We start from the raw sequence: 15,537 nt of genomic DNA, 5'->3' as shown, positions 1-15,537 counted from the left end.
TTTTTTTTTTTTTAAAGATTTTATTTATTTATTTGAGAGAGAGAGAATGAGAGAGAGCACATGAGAGGGGGGAGGGCCAGAGGGAGAAGCAGACTCCCTGCCGAGCAGGGAGCCTGATGCGGGACTCGATCCAGGGACTCCAGGATCATGACCTGAGCCGAAGGCAGTCGCTTAACCAACTGAGCCACCCAGGCGCCCTCTATTTGTTCTTTAGACCTCAGCTCAAGACATCTCCCTTGGGTCATCTTACTGACCCCAGAAGCTGAGCTCTGCGTCCCTCTGTGCTCACATAGTACCTTTACTCACTGTGAACTGTAGCACTTAAATCACTGTGTTTAGTTAGCAGCCTCTGCATCTGCCTTCTCCACAAGGCAGTCTCCTTCTCCAGGACAGGAGCAATATCTTATTTACTACTGCAGCCCAGGGACCTACCATAGTACTAGACTCAACTGCCAGTTGGCAATATAACTTGCTATTGGATGGATGCAAAATCATTCCTTTAACTTTTCCCAAAAATGTGAAGATAGGGATGGGGGAAAAGGAGTGGAAAGGCAACCACTTTCTGGCCTTAAGATGTTCAGTGTCTCTGCGACAACATATCTAAGAGATTTTTGATCCACGAACTTCCCCTTCTTTCTCATTCTGGGATGCAATTGGAATTTGGACTATTTTCTCACACCTGCTTCAGGGGTGTAAAGTGACTCTAAAGGAATGTACCAATTAAGCAAAGAGCAAGCCACTAGAAATAGCTCTGACAGTGTTATTCATAAAAGGATCTACATACAGAAAATGAATGAAATCTGAGCTGATCTTCTTAATGCCTCATATAGACATAAAATCAGAGAATGTGGCTAGGAGAAAGCCTGCAGGTGGGGTGTTGTTGGTATTTAAGACACCAAATTTTGGAACTTTCAGAAATTCCTTTTCGTGGAAGAATTATTGCCCCCAACAAAGTACTGAATCCCTGTGGTGATTCATTTAGTTCTCCAGAGCCTGAAAATGCCTCTTTTTTTTTTTGCCTTAGGAATAAGGACCCAAGTGGAAAGAGTGTCTGTGAAATTATTAACCCTCAAATCCCTCGTGATTCCCTCTTCATATCTGAACCCCCAGGATAATCCTCCTACTCTCAGGATGTTTAAAACCTACCTTCTGTCCCTCTGAGGGGCGAAATCAGTAGCCACAAAACTGAACGAAGGTAACTGACTCTCCTCCCCACCCGACAAAGACTAAACCAACAACATGACATGTAGGATGATGAAGGGCATGAGCACCTGCTATGGGTACAGAGGAGAGACAGCATTTTTTCAGGCCTTTCTTTTTTTCCTTTATGTCTCATAACTTGCAGGGTTTTTTTCTTTTTTACCATGTATGTTTTCTCCTTAGAACAAAGGTCAACAAACTCTTTTATGTAGGGCCAAATAGTATTTTAGGATTTGCTGGCCATAAGAGTCTCTGTTGTAACTACTCAACCCTGCCGTTGTAGTGCAAAAGCAGCCCTAGACAATATGTCAGTGCCTGGTCATGGTGCGTTCCAATACAGCTGTATTTGTAGACACTGAAATTTGAACTTCATATAATTCTCTTGTGTTGTGAAATATTATTCTTCTTTTGATCGTTTAGAAGTGTAAAAAACATTCTTACTTTGCAGAAGATACAAAAACAGGTGGTGGGCCAGATTAAGCCTTTGGGCTGTAATTTGTTGGCCCCCACACTAGAATATCAACTGGGGAGTAACAGGGTTGGATTTGTGCTTTCAGCTGGTGATCTTGAACTTACTCGTGCATATGAATCATCTGGGGGTTCTGTTAAAATGCAGATTCTGTCATGAGAGTCTTCATTTCTGACCAGCTGCCAAATGATGCTGCTGCAAGGTATGATGTATGGACCACACCTTGCATTGGATCCTTCCATGGAAGAGAGCCTGGATTGGGGAGAGACTGGGTGGGGGTGGAGGGAGCATGGTAAAGATCAGTTTGGTGGCTTTGGGGAAGTGAACTCCAAAGGCCTTGGTTGCTGAGAGGACATGAGAGCTAACGGGGACAGAGAAGTTGGGGGTGACTCCCAGCTTTTGTTGGTCAGTGATACCTTTAGCAGAGATCACAGGGATCCGTATGGACTGGGTACAGAGTAGTGCTAAATATGTTTTTATTGAATAAATAAGAAGGCAAGAAGAAGTTGGAAGGGGATGGGATCGGAGAAGATAACGACCTCAGTCTGAGATAGTTTGGGTTGATTCTGCAGTAACCAAGAGAAAGTAGCAAAACTGGTAATGTTTTGAAGGCAGAATGCTGTGTGACACCTCCTGGTCTGGGAATAGATTGTTCTCCATCCCTGAGAGCTGGAGCTAGACCCATAGCACTACTAGCCAGAAGGAGCACAAACTGTACCCAAAACCTCCTTTTCTTAATGAACAAAAATGGACTGGGAGCATTTTCACCTTGCAAGTGTTCTTATATACATGTTTAACTTTATTCTTATTTTATAATAAGGACTTTAATGACAAAAAGCCATTAAGGAGTCAGAATTTGCTGGCAAACATTTTAAAGCTCTGGCCTAAGAATCAATTTAGTGTGAAAATTATACCATAAGGCCTGTTGTCTTGGGTTTTATCCTCCTTGAGGTCTAATTTAGTTTGTTCTTCTACTGAAGACGTTTTCTTTCATATATCAAAGGAATTGGTTCTTTATACGATATCATTAGTGCTTTCTCAGATGAAACAGGTTTCTTTCCTTTTTTTTCTTAAACCCACTTTTACCCTGGCAAACTCTGATGAAAAAGGATTTACCTGAATTTCCTGGTGTTTTGCTTATCATTGGCCATAAAAACAACAGCAAAACCCCAAACATATGTGATGTTTAATCAACAACCTTCTGAGTCTCTCTCTGTCTCTGGTCTCTCCCCTTTAATCCAATTTACACACTGTTGCCCATTTAATATTTTTGAAGCATATTCTCAATCTTATTACCTCCTTGTTCAATAAACTTAAATTACTCTCTGTGGTCTACAGATTAAGTCCAGACTCATCAGTCAGCCTTTCCATATGCACCACCATCTGATTTCCATATACATTTCCCAGAGAATTTCTTTCCTGTTACTCACTTTCACCCACCGCACCCAATGACCAGATCGAACTCATGCTTCCTCATGGGTCCCACCCTTTCTTGCCTTTGGGCTACTGAGTATGCTGTTGAATCCAGGTTACACTTACCCTTCTCCATAAAGCCTTTCTGATTTCTAAGTTGGGGTTTTTGTTTTTTTTTTTAAATTTCCAAGCTTTTTTATTTGTACAGCAAGGTAGAGCAAAAAGGGAATAGATCTCTAGAATGTAAACTCAAGGCAGGCCTTAGTACATTGTATTCATTGGGGTGTCTCCAGTGCCTAAGCAAGTGCCTAAGCAAGTGCCTAGCGCACAGCAGGTGCTGAAGAAATATTTCTTGAATGAATGAATGAGTGAATAAATGAAAGCATGTGTTTTACCTAAGTTCAGTGATATCATGTGCAAATGCCTGGCACAAAATAGGTGCTTGATACTTTAGCTTCCTTTCCTTTTATTGTCTTTTTTTATAGATGCTATAAATTTCAAACATATCTATTTCTACAGTGCCTAGAATTGAGCGGGAGAGGAAAGAGAAATAAATCTGGTGAAGACCCACTGTCTGTCAGGTACTCCACAGAGTGCCTTATAGTCACATCTCATTTTAATTCTCCACGAGAATTCTATACATTAGGTGTTATTCTTTCCATTTTATGGTTGGAGAAGCTAAAGTTCAGAGAAACATGTCCAAGGTCACAGATCAAATAAGTAGGCAGAGGAGTGGTAGATTACCCTGTGCCTGGCAAAATGGAGCTCGAGGTCATGAGGTCACCAACCCAGTGAACCTGGCTGTCTTCCCCCGTCTGACCGTGGTACTATTGGCTACTAGCATCTTCTTTACAGCCTGGTTTTTCATTTATGAGGTTACCTCCACCAAGTGCACTTGGGATATCTACAAAGAGCTCCTCATCTCCTTGGTCACCTTGCTCTTCATGGGTTCTGGAGTCCTCTTCCTGCTGCTCTTCCTGCTGTTCCAACCGGGCAGCATCACTGAATTCTTTTGTAAATTAATTTTTTTTTACTATTGCTGGAAGTGTCCCACCAGCTGCTCACAATAAAGGCAGATGTGTGACCAATAAACAAACAAAGAAACAAATAAATAAATAAGTGGGAAGAGCGGTATTTTTAAGCCAAGTCTGTCTCACTCCAAAACTCATACCCTAATAATCATTTATACCAGGGTGGGCTATTAGCTAGTAAATTACAAAGTAGGATGCAAAACCTTGCTTACTTGACTTGAAAAATCCACATTTAATTTATTTTAAATAAGGAATTTAAATTAATTTAAAGGAATTTTAAATTAATTCATTAATTTTTAAATAAGTAAGTAAATAAATTCTTACATAAACTAATGAATTATACTAAGGGCAAAAAAAAACCTAATGAATTACAGAACTAATGGATTAAGAATAAGCCACTCTCCTACTAAAGAATCCTGAGTTTGAAATGATGCAGGTTAGCAGAGAATCACCATCTTACTTTTGCTCAAACAACAGGATTAGCTACAAAATGGAAATAAGCCCCAATTGACAAATAGTCCCTTGCTGCCATTGTGGGAGTCCAGAAGTTCTGTAGCCATCACTGAAATTGGCACCCTCAATTACAACGCCTGCCATGCTATTTCAGAGTCCCTGGTCTATGACTGCAGGCCCAGAAAAGCAGCAGCTGAAACCTTGTTTTTTGAGCTGTCATCCATAGCATATCCCAGACTATGGTAATACCAGCACCAGTGGAAAATTTGAACTCAAATATCTCTCTGATCTACCACTTCACACTATTCAAATCACAAAATGAACCAAGCTGGGGCAGAGGAACTTTCAGATGAGAAACTCTGGAGAACTTCAGTTTATTCACATGCCTTTGATGTGAGTTATCACACCATAACAGATAATAAAGTGATTCTGCTATCAAAAGTATCTTCTAGGGGTGCCTGAGTGGTGCAGTGGGTTAAGCATCTGATTCTTGGTTTCGGCTCAGGCCGTGATCTCAGGGTCATGAGATAGAGCCCTGCATCAGGCTCTGCATGCAGCACAGAGTCTGCTTGATATTCTCTCTCCCTCTGCCCCTCCTGCTTGTACTTTCTCTCTCTCTCTAAAATAAATAAATAAATCTTAAAAAAAAATCTTCTAAAATCTTATAGGCTGTGTTCCACACAGTGTGTGACCTTAAACATTTGCTGAACCTAAGACTCAACTGTCAAATAGGGACAATAGCGAGTACCTTATCAGTTGGTTTTAAGGATTAAGTTTTAAAAAAGTATATATGGCATTTAGTGCCATGTTCAATAAGGATTTTAATTCGTAATATGTTATACTGACCACACTACTTTTAGCACATTTGGCAATTTTTCCCATAGCAACAGTTGGAAGCTGGACCAACTGATTTGAAATTAATCCTGATATCGAAAAAACTCTGATATATATTTTATTGGCAGCATGATTATGGGGAACTAATATCCTCAGGGTCTCTCCCAGGTGTGTGCAGCAAATCTCAGATACCTGAGAGAGACCTCAGAGTCTATGAGCTATGATTGATTTTGATCTGACCTGTATAAGAATAAATTCTGATTCTCATCATTAATGCAACAATAGTAAAAGCTACCTTTTATTAGACACGAGGTGTTTGGTATGTAATATCTAATTTAATTCTTACAACATATCTATAGAATAAGGATTATCATTCCCACTTACAGATGTACAACTTGGATTTAAATTAGTTTATGTAATTTGTTGCCCAACATCATAGAGAGTAAGTGGCACCACTGTCATTCAAGCCTAGATCTGCCTGACTCCAAGGAATGTGTTCTTTCCATTGAGCCACATGGCTGTGACACTCTTACCCACATAGTCATGAACCAACATTTTCATCTCACTAATGGTGTTGAGTGGGTACCTCTGCTAGGGGTTGGGGCACAAGGATGAATAAAACATGGTTCTTTAAGGCTTCAACAGTTCAGAAGGAGAGACAAATGAATAAATAGGACTTATAGTGTGAAAAGGGCCTGATTGATGTGTACATTGGGAGGGACTGGATTAGGTAAGACATTGGACGAGGTGATGCCTTAGCTGAGTTCTGAAGAATGAGTCAGCATTAGTCAGGTGAATGGGTGGGGCAGGGGTGGGAGAGAAAGATGTCCTAGGGAGAAGGCACAGCATCTAGGAAAATCTGTAGAAAGAGAGACAGAGGCACATTTGGGCACCTGCAAGCAGTTTAATATGTTTACAGAATAGAGAGAGAGGGAGAGTGGAGAGCATGAAGCTTTGGGGGTGAAAATAAGGAGGTTGGGCTTTTTCATAGTGAATATTTATATTGATTCAAGATGAGATTTCGCTTAGGTAATAAAAGAGGGACAAGAGAGCTAGAGAGAGATAGAAGTCATGGACCAGGGAAGCCAGGCAACATGGAAAGGTGAATGAAGGCTGGAGGAGGCTGATAATTTGAAGGTGTGGTTCATAAGAGACTGGGTATATACCTTGCCAGACTTCTCATTGCTCTGTTTATATCCTGGCCCACAGTGGTAATGAAACTGTGGAATTATAAATGGGACATTGTTCAAAGGCTTATTATATTTAATTCTCTATCCGGTCTTAACCAATGACTTACAATGTAAGTACAGTTTCTGGACCCTGTTTATTCAGAATCCTCTCCACTAATTTTTCTCAAGAGTTAGTCTTTGCTAGATACTGTGGAGTTGGGCCAAGGTGAATTCCTGACAGTATGAGTGAGGTTGAGACACCTGAGTCACCTAAGATCCAGAGGACAGGTGGGTAGCCAGAACACTTCTGTGTTAGCCAGGTGTCTTGACAAGAGCTGAACAAAGAATAATTTCTCCTTCAGGGGCATATGGCTTTAATCTGGGGAGGACAACTCCCTAGAATTTACTAGAATTTTACAGTAAGGATAACAGTGGTGTTTTGGCCACAGATGAAGAATTACTTGGTGCCACCATATCCTGTAGGGCAGTAAGGGACAGCTTCATAAAAGGGTGTTCTTTTTCCAGTAAAAGCAAAACAAAATGAAATAAAGAACCTGAAATGATTAGCTATAGGGAATGCTGTGGATCAAACTTGTGTTTTTATTCTTATAACTTATTGTTGATATTTCATTCCTTTTGAATTCCTGTCCTTATAGGATATAGTAATTTGGAATACAGTTGACTTAGTTACATTTGTTGCACTCATACAGATAATACTAATATTGTACACAATACAATTCTAAGGACTTTCAATATTAGCTCATTTAATTCTTTTATAATCTTATGAGGTAGGAACTATTGTTATCATCACCCCCAGTTTGCAGATGAAAAAATAGAGTAATATGTCTGTGATAAAACAGCTATTTGGTGGAATTGAATTTTGAACCCAGGAAGTTTGGCTCTAGAATCCATGCCTGAAACCTGGAGTTCCTCAGTCTTAATATGAAGTAAAAATACTAGGGAAGTATGTTAAAATTCAGAATCCCAGGCTACACTCTCCAAGATTCTGATTTAGTATCTGGGAGGGGCCTGAGTATTTGGATCTTTAACAAATGTTTCATATACTTGTGAACCACACTCAGAGAAACACTGCTCTAAATCATAACATTAGCCTGTCTTTGTTACTGTTGTTGAAAGACTGCTTGTCCCCTCCTGTTTCCTACTACCTCAGTATATTCTTCAATGCAAAGAAAAAAATGTGAAAATGACATTTTGATGATTATCTATCTATCATCTATCTATCTATCTATCTATCTATCTATCTATCTATCTATCTATCATCTAGCTATTCATCCATCCACCCATCCAAAGGTAGTATTTGGAGTCTCATTTTTCTATCTGAAATAAAAGGGTTATCTGTTTTTCAACCTTACCTTTATCTAAATTTAGGTATTCAGAAGGCACATGTTTTTAGGTTAAAACTAAAATTCACATCCACTTGATAGAAAAACAGTAAAATGGGGACCCGGGTGACGCAGTTGGCTGAGCCTCCGATTCTTGGTTTTAGCTTAGGTTGTGATCTCAGGGTTGTGAGACTGAGCCTTGTATCAGGCTCTATGCTCAGTGGGGAGTCTGCTTTCCCTCTCCTTCTCTCTCTCTCTGCCCCTCTCCCCATGTTCTTTCTCTTTCTCTCTCTCTAAAATAAATAATCTATTACAAAAAAAGAAAAGAAAGAAAAACAGTAAAAAAAAAATGGGGGGCACCAGCTCAGTCGGTTAAGCATCTGCCTTTAGCCCTGTGTCAGGCTCCCTGCTCAGCGGGGAGTCTGCTTCTCCCTCTCCCTCTGCAGCTACCCCTGCTTGTGCTTTCTTGCTCTCTCTTTCAAATAAATAAATAAAACCTTAAAAAAAAAAGATTTAGGAAGAAAATTCTCACCAGTTACAATTGAGCCCTCTATATCGCCAAAGGTCCCAGATAGACTTGTCCTCTCCCTTTGACACACAATAGACGACAGCTTTCCTGTACCAGCTCTTGCCCACCCACCTAACTGTAACTGACTAAGAGAAATGGTGTGAGAAGCAAGAGTTTTGGCTTGGAAAAAATGAGGGAAGAGGACAAGATTAGCTAGAGACTAGAGCAAAGGCATATTAACAAGGATTGTAGAGGCTTATAATTTTTGGTGTACCAAAGGAAGCAGGAACTAGAGAGGGAAGGAAGGGGAGGAGCTTGAGTGAGTTAAGTGTGAATTACTTTCCATAGTCTCCTTTTGTTCTTCAGTGGACTCAGGATCCCATCTGGTAACCAGTCTCTCCTCAGAAGTAGCTTTTTTCTTATTGCCTTTCTCCGTGTGACCTTATTTCAGAAAGTTTTGCATTTCTGGGCCTAAACACCAAAGAAAGACCAATCAGTTTCCCCTTTTTTCCAACTGAAGCTTTGTTTGGTTCTCTCTAGGTGGCCTGGGTAGATTTAACCTAACTAACTTTCCTGTGAGGATACAATTATTTTTGATGTGTTCCTCCTCCTTAGGTTGAGGGTGTAGAGTAGAAATAAATACTTTTCAAAATGAATTAATTAACTTCTGCTTCAGGCCAAGATGGAGAAAGTGGGACTAAGTTTACCCTCCACCCTCAAATAATGAAAAAAAAAACAGGCAAAATATATGAAACAAAAGTTATTAAGACATTGGAGATCAAGCAGCAAAGAACAGTGACACATGAGAGATGGGGAACAAATAAGGTAAACTCTATAATTGTCCCAAATTCCTGCCTTGAATGGGTTTCTGGATTGTTGTGCAGGAAGAGAGAACCCAGGTGGGCCAGTGGACCCCATGAGTTGAAGAGTAAAACTGAAAGGCTGGGGAGGCAAAGGCAGTTTAAGTTTGTGGGGCAAAGTTCTGGAGAGAAGAAGCTACACAGGAGAGAAGCTCAGATATCTGCTGAGGGGCCTCTTCAAGTTTTAAGCAGGATGCTGATGTGTACATGTGATGAGAAAACTACTCTCGGCTGTGGAATGAATTTCCCAGAAAGATTAGCAGGAAAAGTTCTAGGATCTCACAAAGGGCTATAGGAATAGTACCTATTCCCACCAGTCAGATTGGAAAACTTATAACTCATGGGGCATTGGATAGAATACTTAGAAAAATATTGCATCTGGGTGCCAGGGTGTCTCAGTCAGTTAAGTGCCCCACTCTTGGTTTCAGCTCAGGTCATGATCTTAGGATCCTGGGATCAAGCCCCACATTGGGCCTCACATTCAGCAGGGAGTCTGCTTGAGGATTCTCTCTCTCCCTCTCCCTCTGTCCCTCCCTTCCACCTGTGTTCTCTCTCTCTAAAATAAATTTAAAGATATTTGAAATAAAAGAAAAATATTACCTCAGTAGTGGAGAATAATTAGACCTAGACTAAATGCTGCTCTGGTCCAACTTAATGAATCTCAAAAATAGAACTTGAATGTTTCAAATTTTTCCAAGTAATGTAAACTCAAAAATATTTATTTATAGGAATGCAAAAATATGTAGTACACCCCATGGTAAAATTCAAAATGTCTGGCATCTATTAAGAAGTTACCAGGCATGCAAAGAAATGAGAAGATATGGCCCAGAATAAGGACACCAGAACTGGAATAGATGTTAGAATTAGCATAAGGCATTAAAACAGTTATTATAATTATATTTCATAGTCCCACAGCTAGAGGAAAGATATTAAATAGAAACTTGGAAAGTAAAAAAGGCCCAAATTAAATTTGCAAAGCTGAAAACTATAATGCCTCAGATGAAAAATATACCAAATGGGATTAGTAGTGGATTAGACATTGCAAAAGGAAAGATTAGTGAATTGGAAGACATTGCAATAGAATATATCCAAAATGAAAGATAAAGACAAAAAGGAATAAAATGTAAATAAATAAAGCATCAGTGAACTATGAAACAACTTCAAGAAGCTAAAAATATCTATCATTCAACTATTAGAATGATTAAATGAAAAATAATGAGTATGCTAGATGCTATCAGTTTCTTAAAAACTGTATGATCCAGCTATTTCCTTTTAGGTATTTACCCAAGAGTAATATAGCGATGTGTCCATACTTGTTCTTAAATGTTCATAGGAGCTTTATCTGTAACAGCCCAAACAGGATATAACTCAAATGTCTATCAACAGGTGAATGGATGGTATATTGATCCATGTGCATGTTATATCCATAAAATGAACAGTACTCATCAATAAGAAGGAAAGAAGCTAGACAAAAAATAGTATATACTGTATGATTCCATTTATTTAAAATTCTAGAAAATGCAAAGTCATCTATAGTGACAGTAAGCAGATCAGTGGTTGCCTAAGCCCAGGGCAAAGGTAAGGGTGGAAGTTAAGGGTTATAGTAAGGAATTAAAGAGGAACATGGGAAAGTTTTGTAGTAATGGATATATTCATTTTCTTAATCGTATCAATGATTTTGTGGGTGTATACATATGTCAAAATTTAACAAACTGTACACCTTAAATGTGTTTCATTTATTGCATGCCAGTTATACATATAATAAAGTTATTTTTAAAATAACTTTTTCCAAACTATGAACCATATATCTTATTTAGAAGATTATAGAATCACTTAAAAATAAGACAAAATTGGAAAAGTTTTGTTTCTTAATAGTTGGTAAGAGAGGACTTTCCTTCAAGTCAGAGCTCATTGTCTAGAACCTAGATCTTGAAGAGCTGAGGAGGGGCTAGAGGCATAATCTCTAAGCTTTGCCAGATTAAGCTATTCACTGGGTCACTAACCAGGAGACATCTCAGAGCCAACTTGAAAGGGATAGTCACTGAAGGTACAGAGCTGAGCAAATGTACCAGGAGAGAAAAGACAAGAATAGACCAGAGAAGAAAAGGAGAGGGTTATGAACTCAAGAAAAACATTAGGATGCCACATGGTAAGGGGTAGAAGAGTCCGAAGGTCAGGAAGAGGAGGCTGTGTAGCTAAAAGGGATTAAACAGAGGTAGAAAGAGGCAAACCCAGGTTGAGGCCAAAGTGGGAGCCTCTGGTGAGTCACCCCTTTAGACTTATTCTGGTCAATGTTTTATGTGCTCTGCTGGTATGAGGCAAAGCCTAGAAGCAGAAGAAATGCATTCAAGTATTATAAGGTGTTATATAATTAATAAAAATTATTTTCTTGAGGGCACCTGGCTGGCTCAGTCAGAAGAGCATGAGACTCTTGATCTTGGGGTCGTGAGTTCAAGCCCCACGTTGCGTGTAGAAATTACTTAAATAAAACTTAAAAAATTATTTCCTTATATAGATTATGGCAACATCTAGGTTGAAACCCTGGATGGATGTGGTATAAAAAAAAGGAATACAAATTTTGCTTATTTAAACATCAGTGGAAGAATATACCAAAAAAATGTGTTTTCTGGCCTGCTACAGGGTCCCATCAAGGTAATTCTGTTGGTCTGGGATATGAAATAGAAGAGTTTTTAATCTATATACGCCAGCTGACATTTGACAAAGGAGTGCAACTAGATGTGACAGAGACTTTATTAGTGACACTTTATATTTGCAAAGTATTTTAGAATTTATAAAATTATTTCACATATATTTTATCTTGCTCATTTGGAGATCTAATTTTTATTGAAGTGATTAATTATTACACTGATAAAGATTAAAATTATTAATTTATACTAAATAATTTGTGAAGTCATTTCATGGTAGGCAGAACAAGAAAAAAGATTCACTGGGTCATTAGCTAGGTTTAGAAATCATCAAAACAGAACTTTTCATAAGGAACTTTAGAAATAATTAAATCTGAACCATCTAATATATATATCTATATATCCAGTAGCCACACATTTGTTTTAAGTTTAAATTGACTAAAATTAAATAAAATTAAAAATTCAGTTCTTCAATCATGGTATCAATAGTGCTTAATATGGTTAATGGCTACCATATTGGATAGCACAAATAAAAAACATTTCAATTTTTGCAGAAAGTTCTATTGGACAGTGCTGATCTATACAAATTCTCTCCCATTTTCAGTGGCTGAAAACATATTTATTAAATTGAGTTTAATTTTAGGGTTGAGGAATTTGAGGCCCAGAGAGGTTAAATGATTTACATAAATCACACAAGAAGAGCCTGAAAATGAACCCAAATCTCCTGACTTTCATGGAAGTGATCATTTTAGCACCTCACACCACTGAACTTTTACTGGTATGTCTGCTCTTGAATAAGAGGAGCTTGGATACTCTAAACTGGCAAGTAATCAAAGAATCGTTTAGTTTTTTTATTTGTATTCTACACTTCTATTTGAACTTAGGCAGAGCTAAAGTCCAGAAACTTCACTTCAAACAAAGTAATGATGTCACACTATAAAAACATGATCTGGAAGAACTTGGAAGCTTTCCAATTCCCCTATTCTGTCCCTTTATACAAGTTCCCGTTCAACCCACTGTACTCCATGATGGGACCAGACAGTTTGTTTTTAGGTTAACAGAAAGATAGGCAGATCTGCCTCTTCTTAAAATGTCCCTGGATTGCCAGGTGGTAAAGGGCTTGAATTTTCAAAGATTATTCAGCAGGACTTTGAAAATTAAAGAGAGCCCAGATGAGATGTGGGGAGAGCATGCAATTACATTTGAGAAGGTGCAGCCTTTCAACTGGGTGAATTCTTGATGAGACAGCAAAGTGAGTCATTAAACAGTAGGCTGTCAATGAAGCCGAGACCTAGATTTGTCTTGGATCAGATGCAATGCCAATAATTTAACCATCCAAAGAAACCATGGGAGGACCCTTGGTAAACCCTTGGACCTGTTTTTATTACAGACTTATGATCCTTATTTTTCTGAAAATGGGTAGAGAAAGGAGTAGATATATTTTGAAGAGTTACTGATGAAATTCAAGGGTTCTTTAAAAAAATGACCCAGTATGCACGGTCATTTTGGAAGGTCAGTGCTTTATAGCCCTTTTACTGGCCTCAAGGAAAAATGATCACTTCCACATTTGAATTTTGGTAAAAGTTGTTTTTCCTGGACCACTGTTAAATTTCATCCAGCTTTTGGCAAGAACTCCCTTCCTGGACCCTGCTGGAGTGCTGGCTGACACGTTACATCTTCCACAGCGCAACAACTGTTCTATCGAATTCTGGGAGAGCAGCCTATTTTTGTTACCAGACACTAGAGGATGCGTGACATGTCATTAACCTTCAAAACTGGCCCTGCACAAGAGTATTGTCAACAGATGGTGACTCCGATTCTTTCTTTCCTCTCCCTGCCTTCCTCCCCCATCCCCAGGATATCTTCTGGCTCAGAATGCTCCTTGGTGTTTCAAATGGAAATCTGTGTATGTGAAACAGACATTGTGGAATGTGGAACAAAGACTAGAGCAAGGTTTCTTATATTTATAATTGAGACTTACAGAAAATAAATGGGTAGAAGAGACCATCAATAGTGTTCATATGCAAAGACGGGCCAACAGTGATGAAATAAACATTTATGCCGAGAGGCAGACTGTTGCGCATCAGGGAAGGGTGACTGGGGCACTGGATGGAAGAGCTGAAAGCCAGCATGGACTTAGGATTTCGGTCTAGCTATTTAACTTTGAAAGTGCTCATTTTGCCTTTTTCATGTTTATCAGTGGAGGTCAGTAGTAATTGGAATATTAATTATCAACCATCCCCAAATATGTATCTTTGAAAATAGGAAGTTGATTGATTCATTCAGCAAATATGTATAGGGTGGTTTACAGTACACCAAGCACTATGCTAAGCTCTAGAGATAAAATAAGAAATTAACCAAAGTGCCTGTCTGCAAGAGGCTGACTTGTAAACAGATGACTATAATATAGCTCTGATAACTTCCACAGAAACACAGATGAGGAAGGGAGAGGTCTGCAAACAATGCCACAGGGATGCCATAGGATGCAGTTCCAGAGGGTATGGAAAACCACATGGTAAATGCGTCACATCTTTCCAAAGCATCAATTTCATTGAAATTTAAACTCTTTGTCCTAAAATGAGACATACATTAAAAAGTAGAAATAATTTTTAAAATAAATTTCTTTCATTTAGCCCAGGTACTGGTTCATTTTCCATTCTCCTTTCCAGGAAAAAAATTGAGATCATTGGCCTAAGACATGATGATCAGCTTTTTGTGTGGCTGTCACTAAAGCCCTAATAGACCCTCTGCCCTCAGGGTTAGAGGTATCAGCACCATATTATTTACATTCACATGGCACTGAATAGTTTACCACATGCATTCAGTGGATTTTGCACCTCACAGTAAACCAGTGTACCATCCCTACATAAGTGATTAGGAAATGGAAGCTCTGTGAGATTAATTTTTGTCAGTGAAAGTCACAGGGCTGGTAAGTGACATCAGACTGAACCTTGCATTTTCTGACACCAAATCCATTATTCTTTCTACTAAATCATTGTCTCTCTTTCCAATAATTAAAAATTAGAAGATCAAGGTCAAGGATTTCTAGCCTTTTTGTAACTCATTTCCATTTTCTTGCTATCTCTTTGCGTATGGAAAGGAAAAATAAGAAGGAACAGACATTGGGTGATACTGACCAGAAGGTCCTGCCAGGCTGGGTAAGTCAGAATGCTCCACTTAATATCTGGGAAACCTTAGGAAAACTGGCATGGAAAGGAATGATGGGGGAGCTCGGTTAAGTAGAGAGTGCAATGGTGACAATTTAGGAACCTATCATGAAAGATTTCAAGATCTGTTGCTAGATTTTGGTTCACTGGTTAGGCGGCCTTGATACACATTGTACTCCTTGTTCTCTCATGGGTACCTCATGACCATGGACTTGATGATTTGACTTTTTCATCCATCAAAATTAAAGCACAATACTATATAAACTAACATAACTGAAATTTTGGGAGGATATGACATCAGGAAAGTGTTTAAGATCTCCATCTTAAATTAGGTAATCTGGAAACACTGTGGATCGTGTTGATGCTTATTGAGAAACAAATAGGCTAAACCACATATTAATTAGTAATGCTAAATTCCTGGATTGTGTGTGTGTGTGTATATATA

The 15,537-nt window shown here is 38.8% G+C and overlaps 1 protein-coding gene across 1 annotated transcript in view; it reads right to left on the bottom strand.

Annotated features, from left to right (window-relative positions):
* Positions 1-3,909: 3,909 nt before the first annotated feature.
* The window catches only part of LOC102735617 (heterogeneous nuclear ribonucleoprotein A1-like), a 96,554-nt gene continuing 84,926 nt past the window's right edge, over positions 3,910-15,537 (bottom strand). Inside the window, exon 3 of the mRNA XM_081818976.1 lies at positions 3,910-4,091. Within this exon, the coding sequence (XP_081675102.1) occupies positions 3,910-4,091 (182 nt within the window). The remainder of the gene's footprint in view (positions 4,092-15,537) is intronic.

This window comes from Leptonychotes weddellii, chromosome 5, assembly GCF_054177405.1.
Source record: "Leptonychotes weddellii isolate Sample4059 chromosome 5, ASM5417740v2, whole genome shotgun sequence".
Lineage (NCBI taxonomy): Eukaryota > Metazoa > Chordata > Mammalia > Carnivora > Phocidae > Leptonychotes > Leptonychotes weddellii.
This window is presented reverse-complemented; position numbering and strand designations above follow the sequence as displayed.